At 45.4% G+C, this 16,777-nt stretch overlaps 1 protein-coding gene across 3 annotated transcripts in view; it reads left to right on the top strand.

The window, feature by feature from the left end:
- LOC147882930 (FAD/NAD(P)-binding oxidoreductase family protein) overlaps window positions 1-13,905 on the top strand; it is an 80,183-nt gene extending 66,278 nt beyond the window's left edge. For 2 of the 3 annotated variants that reach the window (XM_087400992.1, XM_087400993.1), the window contains exon 10: window positions 13,152-13,903. In XM_087400992.1, the coding sequence (XP_087257118.1) occupies window positions 13,152-13,376 (225 nt within the window). In that variant the 3' untranslated portion in view covers window positions 13,377-13,903. Of the gene's footprint in view, window positions 1-13,151 lie in introns of all 3 variants that reach the window. The other variant, XM_087400994.1, reaches the window with a different exon arrangement.
- The last annotated feature ends 2,872 nt before the right edge of the window (window positions 13,906-16,777 follow it).

Here is a 16,777-nt window from a genome sequence, read left to right as displayed (position 1 = left end):
TGGTTAGCACAATAGTTAAGTTTAGTTAACCTTGAGTTCAAAGGGTTTGGTTAGGTTACACAGGGTTTGGTTCAGTTATAGGTTGGTTGAATTTTAGTTTGGTCAAAGTTGTGCCACATGGTATAGTGCCACCCAGGCATTGTAATCCCTTTGTAAGCACAGGCCTGTAAGTTGCATGTGAACAGCCTCTGCCACATCATTAAAGGCCTCTTCTTCACATAAACTTCAACAAGCCATAACTTGCAATCCAAGAGGAATTTGGCCACGCTCCAAAAAGGAAAAGTGATCATCTTTTTAAGCTCTACGCGCCTGTCAGATCAGAATCATTGTATGCAATTAGACACTGCCAATATTGAAAGAAATCAATTGGTAAGACCTTTGCAATAAATGACAACAAAGCAACGCATGAATGCACAAGGCATGCCAAAAGCACAAGTGCATGAGATGACCATAGCCCGAAACATGGCATCCACACACAAAGCATCAAGGCACATGGAAGAACAAAGCATCATGCTACGTCAAGCGAAGAAGCGAACGCCATCGACATGAAGCATTGAAAAGTAAAATCCTTTCCACCTTCAGCCCATATGTTTGTAAAACAAGCTTGACCACCTGAGAGTAGCTATGAAAGCACCCAGGGGAGGTATTGACATGTAAGCCACACTTGACCACCTTAAGTAGCAATGCATGCACTAAGGGGAGGTGATGGAATGTAACTCACATCTGACCACCTTGCAGTAGCCAAAGGATCATGGCACCAAGGGGAGGTGTTGAGATATGGTGCCATGAGCACATAGATTAAAGGGCAAAGGTATGGTATAGGAAAGAATTAAAGTAGCCACCCTAGGATGTGGACTACAAGATGTGGAGATGTGGATTGAGGATATCCACAAGGAGAGATGTGGATGAGAGGATCCCACATGGTTTGACTATTCTAAAGGCTCTCTCTATATAAGAGGCCTATCATGGTATTGTTGATCATATAGATTGAAATAGATTGAGTGTTTCATACTTCCTTTCTCTCTCATGGAGTTTCTTCTATGGTTTGATCCTCTGTGATCTTTATGCTCATTGAGTGATAGATTAGGCTAAGTAGGTTCCGCACTTTGTCAGGGGGGGCAAACGTGGAAGATGTTACTTCAGCAGGGGATCAGTTCTTGCGTCCCGCGTCGAGGTGGAGAGTGGCTACCGTCCCTCCGGTGGATCTTCACCTTTGCACCGCTTACTCACCCCCGCTCCCCGCTCATTCGTAGCCTTCTCACGGTTTGAAGGCGACTCCGTCTCAGTCTCCTCCAGTACCCTCCTAGCAGTCAGGAGGAGATCGACCGCCAGCCGCTCATCTGGAACGATCAGGCCAGAGATACCTCGGGCCTTCAGCTGGGGGAGAGGTCACATATCTCGTGGGATGGCTGGATGCGGGGGCCAGCCCGATCTCTTCGAGTTTGGAGGGACACTTACAGACATTTGGAGACCGTTGCTCTAGCAGCCGCAGCCGGAGGTGTCCGTGGAGCTCAGATGAGACGCACAAAGATGGATGGAGCGATTCCTGCCGGTTGGTTGGTTCCACCCGAGACTCAGATCCTCATGCCTAGTGATGCCCGTTGGCTTGGACAGTTCACTCCCCGTGGCATCCCACTGGTGGTTGCAGGCCGGCTGGATGACACCTCTGTATCCTTCTTCGCGGTTTTGGGGGACGGCCGACTCAGGAGAGAGGGTGTGCTCATCGACCCCTTCTCTCGTGGCAGAGGGTTCGTGTCGTAGGCCTCGTGGGGAAGGTTTGGCGGATCGATCCTAGTATAGAGCAGGATCAGTTGCAGTTATGGCGCCTCTGGCTTTGGGAGGGGCGGGCCCTGTCAGAGCTTGATTGGGACCCAGGTGAGTGGAGATGGCCAGAGGTTGTGGCAGGGCAGGGGCCGACTCCTTTCTTTGCTTACAGCACGAAATTGGGCAGGAGAGTTCTCGAGAGGATGCAGAGCCGACCGCCACCCAGCGGCCCAGTGGGTATGCTCAGGGTATCTCCAGCTATTTTTGCAGGCCTTCTGGAAGGCCTTGTGGGAGAGCTGGCGGCCGCGGAAGATTTCCTACTTCCTTTGGCTACTCGCCCACAAGGGTCTTCCAGTGGGGAGCTGGTTGCGGCAGATTGGTCAAGATGGACTTTGTCAGATTTGTCATGAGGACGAGGAGACACCAAAGCACTGCTTGTGGAGCTGCACTCGCGCCCACGACGTGTGGAGGTGGGCCTTCGGGATCCTTACTCGCGCAGCACCGGAGTTAGGTTTGATCACCTGGGGTGCGTTCTGCTGGTGCAGCACCACACCTGGCTATCATCAGTTGTTCGAGGCAAGCCCGCAGGACCCCATGTTCCTTATCACACAGGGGACTTGGGGGCCGCTTGAGGGCATCCCGCAGCACTTGGCAAAGGCGGACACAGGATCTCAGGAGAGGCAACCAGTCTGGGAGATTATTAGCAGCATCGTCAGATGGCACATTTGGACCTCGCGCTGTGCACAGATCCTTGGTGGTACCTCTCTTTCGACTGCCCAGGTCATGGCCGACATCTGGAGCGAGATTATCCACACACTCAGAGGCCAGTGGGACCAGATCCAGGGGGATTCCCGGGCTGGCCGGGAGAAGCGGAGACGTTTCCTCCGAGATTGGGATACGCAGGGCCTCTTCTTCGAGCATACTTCTCAGGGCCTCCAGAGGCGCTATTCACCGCCTCTCTGGCTGTTTATTCACACCCGCCTGATCCCTCCGTGAGAGAGAGCTTTTTGTTTACACTTAGGGCTGCGTCCGATTTGTGAACGCAGCCCCGTCAGCTGCAAAACTGACCCCATGTATCTTGTTTTTTCGAAGTAATATAATCAGCACTGTTTTTTCGGCAAAAAAAAAAAAAAAACAGGGTCAGAGCATCCAAAGGATAGCACTCCACGGGGCAGTCCCTCCTGGCAGCCTAGCTCCTCCTCCTAGGGAGGGCAGCGTTTGGGAGGTGGTAGCTAGCATCACGGCATGGAACATTTGGGTGGCTTGTTACAATCTTGTGATGGGTGAGGACCCAGTTCCACCCTCGGCTATTCTAGTCGTGTCATGTGCACGGATTGGTATCTGACGTGTACTAGGTACACAGAACTAGCTCAGGTTAGCCTGGGGAGGCTTAGAGCTAGGCAGGCTTGATTCTCGGGTTGAGTGGCAAGGGTATGAACTATTTATAGGTCTTCGCTATTTTTGGCGCCGGGCCCCGAGTCTATAAAAGAGGCCCAGGGGGTTCAGTTCTCAGAGTGCAGTTGGGAGCAAGTCTCGTTCCCAGGTGCTAGGTCTGATCCTGGATTGTGTCGCGGACGCGCGCCTGCATCTTAGCGTAGCCCAAGGCCCAATGGCAGATCCAGGGCTTCACAGCGCCACCTGGTGGTATGGGACACCAGGCTGGTTAGGATCTGATTGGGAGTTCGTGCCAGTAGCTCAGCTCGTGGCTCGGAGGGGACATCTTTTGATTCGGGATCACATCCCGTAGATGTCACGGTTGGGTGGTGAGCAGCCTGCTCAGTTCTGATGTTGTGTGTGGTTGTTTTGCAGATCAGGGGTTTCAGGAGTGCTGGGATGTGTCAGTTGGTATCAGAGCCAACTCCTGAGGTAGGAACTTCTGGTGCGAGAATTTTGACGGATTTCTCTTCCAGGTATGCCCTAAAATTCGAAATTTCCTGCTGCGTTTTTGCTGACTACCTGGGGTAGAAGGGGTGGAGAAAGATCTGGAAAAGAAAGAAGAATAGGAGTGAGAGAGAATCGAAATCTCTGAAGGCTTCGGAGAGAAGTTTAGAGGGAGGAGTAATAGAGCAGAAAGGTAGGAGGGATGTGCAGGAAATAGACAGCAAGGGAGGAAGGGATGCAGAGCCTAGGAAGGGGCGGAGTAGACGAGGCAGTAGAGGTTGGACAGCCTGTGTAATAGGCTGTCCACAGCCAGCGCAATAGGCTGTCCACAGCCTGCGCAACAGGTTGCGAACAGCCTGCGCCTAGGGCTGCGTGCAGCCTGCGCAGGAGGAGGGTGCTTTTTTCGAAAAAGCACCCCTCCAAAGCTGGAGGGGCTCAGCCTTTTTTGGAAGCCCAGCTTCCAAATAAGGCAGCCCTGCACCCTATATAGGTGGGGGCTGGGTGCTAGGCTACCCACAAGCAGCCTCGAGTTTCGAGATCTTACCTCGACATCCGTGCCCAGCCAGCCTCGTCCGTACAGCCTGCATCAGCATCGCCCTGCTTCCGCTCAGCCTCTCGCATCTGCCCTTGCCTGCGTTAGCCCTGCACGGTTCCCGAAGCTTCTGCAACAACCGTACAGCCTGTACGGACTGTACGGACTGTTCCGCCAGCTTCTGTACCTGCTGCTGCACCGAACAGCAACTGCGCCTGTACCTGCAGCCACCGTACGGCCTGCGTCAGCAGCCGTACAGGCCATGTCAGCAGCCGTACCAGCCACGCCCGCAACAGTACGGCCTGCGTGTAAACTACTCGGTGCTTTCTATCAATTCAAACAACGGATTTTGCAGAGGCATTTGAATGAGATGATTGCGAGTTGCCAAACACATATACTTGAACTTAAGAGTTTGCAATTAAGCTGGAATTAAGACTTATACAGCTTAAACACAAAGTGACATCATTGGAGAATGCAATATGATTGAGGGGCCAAGACGGGCCCCCCCCCTTATCCAGGCTCACTTTATTCTTGAAAATGGAGATACAAGACCAAGGTGCAATGCACCTTCCAAACTGATGAACTCAGTGAAAACCTAGGACCTAGATACAAGACTCAAGAGCATATGTACAAGGTAGACAACAAAAAGGAGGACTCCAAGCTCAGGTTTCAGCTCTTGGCTTGCCCAATCCACAAGGAAGAAGCCTGCAACAATCACCACTTACATCCAACATTAGAGACAAACACTAGTTTCTAGAAAGATAGTAGAAACAACATGAAATAGTGCTGTAAATGAGATAAACTTGACAGTACAGGCTCCCTTCGTGACTTGGCCCTTTTGCAGATGAAGTCCTTGATGCCTCTGAAGCTACCTTGGGTGAGGAGAGTGTGGAAATGGGGCTGGAATGAGAACAGCTTAGAAAAACAGCCTGTAGGCTAGAGAGAGAAAGCTTTTATGGAGTGATAGCTGTAGAGAGAGAGTGCCTATGCTGATCCCAAGGGAGGAGATGTAAGAGAGGAGCTGCTGCTGTTCCAGAGGTGCACAGAAAGGCAGATTTCTGCAAGGGAAATGGGCTGGAACAGTAGAGAGAGAAATTCTGCAGTAGAGAGAGAAAGACTGCAGCAGGAGAGAGAAAGGGGCTGTGGCTGCTCCAGGCTAGGTGAAGGAGAGAGGATGCTGCTGCTGTTCCAGAAGAGCTGAGAGGGGGCAGATTTCTGGAGAGGAGGGGCTGGAACTGTAGAGAGAGAATGTGCTGTTGTAGAGAGAGAAAGTGCTGCTGAGGTGAGAGAATGGCCTGGGGAGAAGCTGGCTGCACCCAAGGAGCTGGAGAGGTTCTGCTGCATCATCTAAAAGGAGGGAGAAGAAAAGTGACGAAATTTTCATGTGTGGAATGAAGGGGAGAGGCCTTCTTTTATAGGCTCAGCCCCCCTCCTAGGCCTAGAGTGGAAGGTGGACACTTGTCCCAGATTTTTGGTGGGCTGCAGTCCCAAAGAGGACAGCCCACCACTTGCCCTAAATCTACCAGATTTGGGGCCAAACACTTGGCCTGCATGCCCTGCCACTTGCCATGCATGCTGCCACATGTGTGGGACAGGTGGACTGTCCTGCCAGCTCAGATTCCAAGTGGCAGTCTGCCACGTGTCAGCTGCCACGTCACTCCCAAAAACCCTAAAATTTCAAAGTTGTCAGAATTTAATTCTGATCGTACACACGGGTTCCTAACAGCTTAGACTATCTATTGACGTACTCTAAGGTCATAATTGAGCCATACTGAGCTCATTTGTTTGTCGTCTTATCTTGTATCTCCATTACTCTTGGCATGCTGCCAGGCCCACACCCAAAGCTCAGGGAACATTCTCTTGAATGGTTCCTAGGTCGGTATGCAATCTGTGCATTTGATTGGTCCCATGTTTGGGTACTCAGGTGGGGTGTGGTTTCTAGATGTCCCTCTCAAAGAGAGGCCATCACTCTTGTGGGTCACTAATGCCCATAACCCCAAGCAAGGGGGTCCACCCTCAAATGCTAGACCTAGTCCCCATTGTCCGTAACTGAACAGAAGGAAAACATTTCATTTCTTAATAAGCATACTATTGAAAAACAAAAAGAAATAGTACCAAGCAAGTGGATATATGTTGAAGCAGGATGACACTGCGTCAGCAGACCGTACAGCTTTTACTGCATCCTACGCATCCGGTTTGCGGGTTCGGGGAGGCTCCAGGACTCGTGGTCTTCCGAGTTGCCAGATTTCAGCATCTCCTTCCGTCAGCTTCATTCGGGACGGTTTTCTTCTGCTCCATCTTCCTCTGTGCTTCGTTTCAGTCAGTTATTTCTCTCCGTACGTAATCAAATCAGATTTCAGCCATGTCTGATGCTCCAAATCCCGAGTTCACTATGGGAGAGCAGGACTTAGATTACACTCCAGTGGGAGAGGATGATCAGGGTCTCTATGACGACCTGATAACTAAGAAAGCCTTCAGTGAGTTTACGACTGCTCTTGATGGTAAATTTGAGCAGGTCAATGCTAATCAATCGGGGTTGACACAGCAACTCCAGGGGATACAAGCAACTCTGACTCTTCTGGCTAGCACGGTTCAGGCACTCACGCATGTGGATGCCATGGCTTCCGTGCTAGGCCCGAATATCACTCGGATCCTTTTCCAGGTGACCAAAAATCAAGAACAAAGGAGGTAGTTGACACTTGGTTGCACAAGTGGCAAGTACACTTCCAATTTCACCCCTATCCAGATGAGAAAAAGATTCAGCTTGCAGCAGGGTTTATGTCAGGTAAAGCCTTGCTTTGGTGGAAAGAGCTCCAGCCTAAGCCTGATACTTGGACAGATTTTGAGGGCATCTTCAGGAAGGAGTTCCTGAAGAAGGAAGATGACTACGATATCGTCGGCAAACTCAAGGCCCTCGATATGTCAAAATTGAATTTAACTTTTGAAGTTTATCTTCAAAGATTTAGGGATCTGCAAACCAGGGCCACTAAAATGGATCCTGTAACCTTGTTAGGTTTTTTCGTGGATGGTTTGCCAGACTCCTATAAGTTACAGATTAAGAATAACAAGTGCACAACATTGCAGGAGGCCATGACATATGCGCGCATATATGATGATACCATGGCCGGTACCAAGGCAACCACAGTTACCGAAACGAGTGGAAAGAACAAACGCAAGTTCTTTCAGCATGCGACTGGTATTGGGGAGACGAAGTCTACGGACAACGCCTCCAGGAAAAGCTTAACTCCTGCGAAGAATGGTAAGGCCCGTTTCCTTCACACTCTCAGGCTCAAGAAAGAAGGCCGATGTTTTTATTGCGAGGAGCGGGGCCACACAAAGAATGAGTGTCCTAAGCGGAAGAACCAAAAGTTGGTGCTAGGACCGAAGCTCCAGGCGGGTCCACGTACCTCAGCCAAGGGAGCCAACCAAGTCACGATGACAGGTATTTCAGTAAATGTCATTACCTGCCCCCTTTCTTGTAATTGTACCTTTAATACTTCGTTGTTTGGTTCCCATGATCTTTTCCGAGTTTATGGAGAAGTTAGGGACCAACAGGTTCACATTCTCTTTGATCCGGGCAGCTCTCACAATTTTGTTAATTACAAATTTGTGCAGAAGATGGGGCTGTCCGCAGTACCTAGCGACCACACCTACGAGGTGCAGCTTCCAGCTGGGAAGCAGTTTTGGGATCGCAAGGTTGAAGCGCTTCCCATCCGGATTCAAGCCTACACAGGAGCTCTCACATGTTATGTTATGCATCTAGAGCATGTAGACTTGTTGATCGGGATAGAGTGGTTTAAAACCCACAATATTCAGATCGGATGGACAGAGCATACGCTTTCTTTTGTAGACAAGGACACCCAATTTTGTATTCAGTGTGATCAAATCCCCCCTTCTCAGGGGCCTATTGTATCTGCGATGCAGCTTCGGAATATATTAAACAATTCTCATTATGATGTCTATCAGTGTGTTTTGATTCCACTTTCTTCATTTGTTGTTTCAGTCATTAACAAAAATGAATTAAGTGTATTTGAACACCGAGAATTGAGAATGTTGTTAGATTATTTTAAGGACGTATTCCCAGCTCAACTGCCGGAAGGTTTACCTCCAGAACGGGCAGTAGATCATCGCATAGACTTAGTCCCAGGGGCTCAACCTATCAGTGTACCACCTTATAGGATGAGCCAGGTAGAGGAGGATGAGTTAGCTATCCAGCTTCAGGATTATCTGAATATGGGCTATATCCGCCCAAGTAAATCACCTTGGGGTGCACCTGTCCTCTTAAGAAAGAAGAAAGATTCTTCCTGGAGAATGTGTATAGATTATAAACGACTAAATAAAGTTACAATTAAGAACCGCTATCCTTTACCTCGTTCTGATGATTTGATAGACCGTTTGGCCGGAGCGAAGTATTTCACTAAGATTGATTTGCGTAGTACGGGTTATCACCAAATCCGTATCTATGCTAAACACATAGATAGGACCGCATTCCGGACTAGGTATGGTCATTACGAGTTCCTCGTATTACCTTTTGGTTTGACCAATGCTCCTGCTACTTTTCAGCAGATGATGAACGATTTGTTCAGGGATTTTCTGGGCAAATTTGTTATCGTGTTCCTAGATGATATCTTGGTATATAGTAAAACGCTTGAGGATCATATAGGACACCTCCGGGTTGTCTTACTTGTTCTAAGACAGCATAAGCTTTATGCCAAGATGAGTAAATGTGACTTCTTTATGAAGGAGATCATTTACTTAGGACACAAGATTTCTTCTGAAGGTATTAGCATTGATCTGGATCGTATCCAGAAGGTTTTAGAAAGGCCTATCCCTCAGACTGTGAAACAACTTCGTTCTTTCCTAGGATTTACGGTATTTCTTCGGAAGTCAGTGCGTGATTATTTACATATCACGGCACCCTTGACCAACATATTGAAAGGTCGTGGACGCAGGTCTACTCAGCCGATCCCTTGGAATGATGCAATGAACAAGGCTTTTGAAACCTTGAAGTTTTCTATCAAGGAAGCACCCGTTCTTGCATTACCCGATCCTACCCGGCCTTATGTTTTAGAGGCCGATGCGAGTGATTATGCGATTGGGGCAGCTTTATTCCAAGAGGGCAGACCTGTAGCTTTTGAGAGTAAGAAGCTAGACAACACCCAGTATCGTTGGCCCACACTTGAGAAGGAACTTTATGCTGTAGTGTATGCTCTCAAGGTTTGGAGACACTACTTGTATGGTTCAAAGTTACTTGTATTGACTGATCACCAGTCAATTAAGTATGTGTGTGATGGATCAGAATTAAGAGGAAGGAAAGCTAGATGGGCAGAGCTAATGTAGGATTTTGATTTCGAAATACGTTATCGTAAGGGTTCGTTGAATAGTGTGGCGGATGCCTTAAGTCGAGTTAAGTTTGTAAATGCTTTGTCATTTACGGAAATATCCTCAGACCTATTTCAATCCTTGAGAGGGCTATACGCAACTGATAGTCATTTCAGTTCTTATTGGCAGAGAGTCCAGGATGGGAGCTCCATGGTTGACCAGGACTCAGGGATTGTGCCACCTAGGATACAGGCGGCGGGAGGTCAATGGATGATTAGGAATGGCTTGCTGTTCCGGAATGAAAAGATTTGTGTGCCTGATGTTCTGGACCTTAAATCCAAGATTCTCTGGGAGTGTCATGATGCTCCTAGTGCGGGACATCCAGGTATACATAGGACTCTGTCTCTTGTGAAGCATACCTTTTATTGGCCTAAGATGCGTGCATTTGTTGAGAACTATGTAGTAGGTTGCCGGGTTTGTCAGGTTACTAAGGCTGAACGCCTTAGAAGCGCGGGCTTATTACAGCCTTTACAGATTCCAGGTAATAAATGGAAAAGTATTTCCATGGATTTTATTACTGGTTTGCCTCGAACGCGCAAGGGTCATGACTCTATTTGGGTCATAGTCGACCATTTGACAAAAATGGCTAGATTCTTACCTACAAGAACAACTATTTCAGCTGTTCAATTGGCTCACGAGTTTGTGGACCACTTGTTCAAGCTGTATGGTTTGCCATCTGACATAGTCAGTGACAGGGACTCAAAGTTTACAAGTAACTTCTGGACACTTGTATTTCAGAAGTTGGAAACTACTCTAAGTATGAGTTCCTCGGATCATGCACAATCTGATGGCAGTACAGAAAAGGTCAACCAGTTGGTTGAAGACATGCTTCGGGCATATGTATCTAAGAGACAGTCTTCATGGGAAGATTATCTACCTATGATTGAATTTGCTTACAACAGTGCAAAGCATTCTAGTACAGATTATAGTCCTTTTATGCTTATGTACGGGTTTCAACCTAAGTCACCAGTTATGGTAGGATTAAAAGGGATTCAAAATGATGCTGCTAAGAACTTCTTGCAAGACATGCAGGAAATGTTGCAGTTTGCCAAGGAGTCTATTAGAAGTGCCCAAGATCGGGACAGATTTTATGCTAATAGACATCGTTCACCCAGAGAGTTCTCTGAAGGAACGATGGTATATTTGAGAATTCCTAAGGAATCCAAGAGCCTAAGTACTGGTTTGGTTCCGAAATTATCCCCCAGATACTGTGGCCCATTCAAGGTCATTAAAAGAATTGGACCAGTTGCATATCGACTAGAATTGCCTCCTGATGTTAAAGTACATCCAGTCTTTCATGTCAGTAGACTGAAAGAAGTATTGGGTGCAGATGATCAACTTGTTTCTCCTCATGAGATTATAGAAGTTACAGATTTGACTTCTATTCCTCACGAACCTGAATCTATTCTTGAATTTCGTGAAAGATAGATTCGAAATCGTACTATCACGGAATACAAGATTAAGTGGAAGGATCGTGTTGAGGAGGATGCAACATGGGAGACATTACAAAACCTCCAAAGAACATTTCCGGATTTCTTAGCGAACTCAGGAGTGAGTTCTTAGAGGAGGGGGAGTATGTCATGTGCACGGATTGGTATCTGACGTGTACTAGGTACACAGAACTAGCTCAGGTTAGCCTGGGGAGGCTTAGAGCTAGGCAGGCTTGATTCTCGGGTTGAGTGGCAAGGGTATGAACTATTTATAGGTCTTCGCTATTTTTGGCGCCGGGGCCCGAGTCTATAAAAGAGGCCGAGGGGGTTCAGTTCTCAAAGTGCAGTTGGGAGCAAGTCTCGTTCCCAGGTGCTAGGTCTGATCTTGGATTGTGTCGCGGACGCGCGCCTGCATCTTAGCGAGCCCAAGGCCCAGTGGCAGATCCAGGGCTTCACAGCGCCACCTGGTGGTATGGGACACCAGGCTGGTTAGGATCTGATTGGGAGTTCGTGCCAGTAGCTCAGCTCGTGGCTCGGAGGGGACATCTTTTGATTCGGGATCACATCCCGTAGATGTCACGGTTGGGTGGTGAGCAGCCTGCTCAGTTCTGATGTTGTGTGTGGTTGTTTTGCAGATCAGGGGTTTCAGGAGTGCTGGGACGTGTCAGGTCGCCATCTGGCAGGACATCATATACACACTACGGTCCACCTGGGAGCGTGGGACTTCAGGCTCTAGGGCGACTATCGAGAGGCATGCTCGTTTCTACAAGGCTTGGCATGCAGGAGTTTTCTACATCTTCACCCCGCGAGGGATTCGCTGGTTGTATAGTCCCCCCACTTGGCTGTTAGCCCCAGTACCAGAGATCCCCTAGGTAGTGAGATGGGTCTCTCTGGAACAAGCCGGTTCTTTTTTTCAGCCTTTCCGGTTTTTTCCATACTTACCACCTTCGGGGCTGCTGTCTTGTATGAAAGCTTTCAGGCATTAATACAAGGTTCCTTTCTTTGAAAAAAAAAAAAAACAAAGGTATATACAAGTATGTTGTCACTCCACATGATAGGCTGCCTATCAATCTCTTCTAGAGAGGAAGGGCAAACTCTTTGATACTCTTGAGGCTTGGCCTACGCTTATAGGATAGTAGCCATAAGAGGAAAGGAAGGATCCTTGAGATGGGCTGAGGTAAATATCGATCTATTATATCCATCCAATCTCTGTGTGGTAGGAGAGCATGACTGTATGCATCTAATGAAGAAATCCTTCCAAGTTCCAAGGTTCCCATCCTGGCAAGTCCTGTGACCACCATCTTGCATACTAAAGCTCTGCTTTGCAAGTCTGGATCTATTATATTGAGGCCTCCTTCCCACATGGATAGGTCAAAGTCTCTCAAGCCACCCTGTCTTTGATGTCTATTGCTGAATCATCTAGACCACTCCTTATCAACCTTTTGAGCTCAGTGATGTAGTTTCCTAGAATGGCATCAACAAGAGCAAACAAACCATGCCGTGGTCAGTAGTACGTGGTTGACTACCACCACCTTAAAAAAAGGAGTTTCCTTCTGCTTACCCTTCAACACTAGGGCAAATTGCTGCGAAGGAGAAAGAAAGAAAGTTTATTAAAGTCTTCGAAAGACGGATGGGTCTATGAGATTGTAAGAAACCAGATACAAAACTACAAACTACATACTGACTTGGCAGCCCTAATATCTGACAGGGAAACACCCCTTTGAATCCAAGTGAAACCAAAATCAGCTCCCCATCTTGGATTGTCTTGGTTACTAGTTCAGAAGCCATTTGATTGTTCCAATTAATATGTGCAGCTGCTGTTGAACAAAACAGATCCAAGGCTGCGAGGTCTTGTGGAGTGGCATAAAAGGACATAGTATCATCAGCCAGTTCAGTATACAAGAACTCGTCTTGTCTCAGGGGAAGTCTCAACCCAATAACATCTTCCTGAGATCTAGAAAATATGCTCCTTGTTTTAGCCACCAATAAATACAGGAAAGGGGCAAGAGGGCATCCATCAAAATCAGATGTATTTTTCCTTTGAAATATAGTACTGAAGAACAAGATTTTTGAAGTTTTCCCTCTCCCCAGTATGTTATTTTGTGCTCACATTTGTTAACCAATCCGCAATAAAGATAAAATTTTCTGTTCCTTTATTTCAGGTCTCTTTGTTGGAAAAGTATGAGAAAGAACGGATGTTTGCAAATATTCCAATGATGGCCATTTTGGATGGTTTTCAAAGAGTTTTCTCTCTGGATTTTCAACCTCTGAATGTTGCTCGAGCAGCAGCCTTCAAAGCTGTACAGCTTTTCGGTCCTTTGAAAAGACAGGTCATTTCATATGCAATGGGTGAGGGGGCGTTGTTGAAGTCCAAACTTGACTTCTAAATTTTCAGTCGTCTTGAGGATCATTCAGTGAAAAGTTGAAATCAAAATTTGAAAAGCAGAGAGAGCTGTGCAACAAAGAATGGGATGCAGAGGGACTACATCTACGTCTGCCAAATCTAAAGTGCATGCCAGTAATGCACACAAAGCCTTTAGCTCACTGCCTTTTGTTCACTGTTATGGTCATAGTTGAAGTCTGGCTGTACGAGATGAATTGGCACATAAGCTGCCCATAATGGCGTTCTTTTTCTCACAACCTGAATTTCGCTGGTGATCCTTGATTTACGAATAAAATATTACCAATTCATAGACGAAGGTAGTAAGTGGATACATGAGTGTTTACATTAAGGCCTGTGTGGTATCTGAATGCATCTAGATGTAAGAGGTCAGGGGAAAGAGAAGCTAACCTTATTTACTGCAGTCAATGTCAAAAAAGAACAAATTACGATTGCAGTCCATGATGGAATGTTCCGTGAAAAAGGCTTGAATGAGAAATCTGTTCGTCATATGTATCAACTATTGAAACTTATTGATACACCCTTAATATGCACAAAATTTCCATTTGTCATATAGGCAATTTGGTGAAAAATATACTTGATACATGGAAAATCTCTTGTTTCTTTCTACCAAGCTTCAGTTGATCAAGCTTTTGCATAGTAACAGTATTTTCAAAGGAGGCAATCATGCTCAACCAATTTTCCAACAAACCAAAGAACATCCTCGAGCTCTATTCTCATCATATCCTCTTAGTTCAATCGTCGAATATCTCAAAACTTTTGAACACCTTAAAGCACAAAGATGCACACATGACAAAAGAGAAGGTTTCGTTTTTCTAACTTGTTATTTCTAACTTGTTAATTCAATTTTCTAACTTGTTAATCCAATGTAGAGAAGTGATAATGGATTGAAGGAGCACTTTATTTTTAAATTAAAGAAATTTTGCATTATGAAAGCATTTAAATTCATAGCTGCCCCAGAGTGGCATAACAAAATGCTAACAACTAAAAGTAGTAAAAGCTGATGCAGTAAAGGAAAGCTGGTACAAAAGAACTAAAAACTCTCAAAAAAACACTTATAGCTGGGCTATTGAAAGATCCCCCATGCAATGTGCGTCCTGCACAGAGCAAAGTGGGGAGGAACGGAAGAAATGATAAATAGCCATTGCAGAGTGTCCATAGAGATGAGAAGTACATGCACACGCTCCATGCATAATATAATGACCATAGAGTGCGTGCGTGCACTTTTTTTTTGTGAAATGCGCAGACATGTTTACGTGTTTGTGTACATATGAGTATATGTACATTTACACATACACAAATGAAACGGAGATGAATGCATGTGCACACAAATGCATTTACATACATTACACGCGTGTGCGTGCACACATTTTTGTGTGAAATCACACACACATGTATACATATAGATCGATACATGTACATTTATATGTACATAAAAAGTGTGTGTGTGTGTGTGTGTGTGTGAGAGAGAGAGAGAGAGAGAGAGAGGTGATTAGTCTATGTCTCTCCTACACCACATGTTTTTACTACTAAGACTTTTTGGACATTTGACTTATACTTTGATTAGGCTCGGTGGTTGGCTAGAAGCTCCACACATTTTGTTTTTTTCTCATTGTGGGAGGGCTTATTTCATGCAATAGCTTTTATACATCTAATGACTTACACATTTAGGAATTTTAATCGAAACTTGCCAAAGTGTAATATTCATGGACTTAGATTTTGGAAGCTTGACTACGCTAAGAGAGAGCGTTGGAGACTTTAATAGAGTGGAACATGCATGGATGATCATATGAGAGAGAGAGAGAGAGAGAGAGAGAATATAAATGTTCTACACTAGGAAGGAAAACATAACAAAGTGAGAGAGAGAGAGAGAGAGAGAGAGAGAATATAAAAGTTCTACACTAGGAAGGAAAACATAACAAAGTGAGAGAGAGAGAGAGAGAGAGAATATCAAAGTTCCACACTAGGAAGGAAAACATAACAAAGTGAGAAAAATATGTAAGAACTATGTCAAGTGAAAAGCTTTTTTCCCGTAGTCAATGGTCCTCCTACGTTCTATATAGGCTTTTGAGAAATCCTTTCCATGGTGTAGCTTTGCATGAAGAGCTTTATGCAGATATATGTTGAATGTTTCACACACGTGAAAAAGATGTTAATTTTAGAAGTACACAATGGTCAAATACAATGAGCATAGTAAATCATATAAGCTACTTGATCTAGTGAACACAATTTATATTGCCTAGCGATATTGCAAATGACAAATAGGAGAAACAAAAGTTTAAATAGTAAAGGCACATCAATGAAAGTAGTAAATCACTTAGGATGTGCAAGGACCAATATATTTTGCATACGGATGCATGGTCCAAGAATAGCACATAGGAGTTATGTGATTATTTAGTAAATAAAACTAAAAAAACATGCAATGCAAATCAAGTATAGCAAGGATGAAATGATTGAAATAGACAATACAAAAAGGATGATTTTGGTTTCCCCTCTAGTCTAAAGGCTCCATCTCTCTAATGATTCTTTTTTGTTTTGATTTTAGTTTGTCCAATCTAAGACATAAGAATAGTTTTCTCCCTTTGTATTAACTCAGGATTTCACTATGTCCCAATCTAAGACAAAAGAAGAGTTTTCTTACTTTCTAATAAGTCTTATTAAACCCAAGATGACTAGCAATATCGTAATCAGTATGGTTTACTTTCAATCTAAAGGATTGGATGACTAAAGCAAGGCACATTATGATTATCACAATCAATTATTTTTTCTTTAATAGGTACACAAAATTTTTGTTTCAGAAAGGTTTCCATAAAGTTTTTTCTTGCAATTCACAGAGATCAAGTTTGGGGCAACCACCATGGGCTACCCAGACTAGAATCTTATAAGGATAGTAAGAGGCACTTATTTAACACAAATGGGTTGAGGCAATGCTCAACCAATGGGAACTAGCATAGGGGGATTTATAGGCCCCAATGGTAGACTTATTTTAAGTCACCAAATAGGCGTATAAAGTCTATGTACAAGAGAAGGCCCTTGGATAGTCTAGGTCAACTTGTTGCATAGTAGGCTGGCACTAGATCACGTTGGCATGTAGTATAGTCTACCCTAGTTCTTGGTCGATCTATCCTAGAAACTAGTTGGCTAGACCTAGGGGCATAAAAGCCTATGTAATATGCCCTAGTTGGGGGTACTATCTAACCAATAGTTCATCTTGAATATCACCTTCAAGGGTAGAGATTAGACTGTTCTAATAGATCCTACAACACTTTTGGGTCCCCTAGGTGCCTACTACAATGGTAGATCTATAATAGAGCAGAAGAGCCATACATGGTGTGTTGAAGGGGAGTCAAAGTGCTCATCCTTGTAGATCTACTAAAGACTACTAAG

This window comes from Dipteris shenzhenensis, chromosome 29, assembly GCF_047967505.1.
Source record: "Dipteris shenzhenensis isolate YYH24624 ecotype China chromosome 29, Dip_SZ_1.0, whole genome shotgun sequence".
NCBI lineage: Eukaryota > Viridiplantae > Streptophyta > Polypodiopsida > Gleicheniales > Dipteridaceae > Dipteris > Dipteris shenzhenensis.
This window is presented reverse-complemented; position numbering and strand designations above follow the sequence as displayed.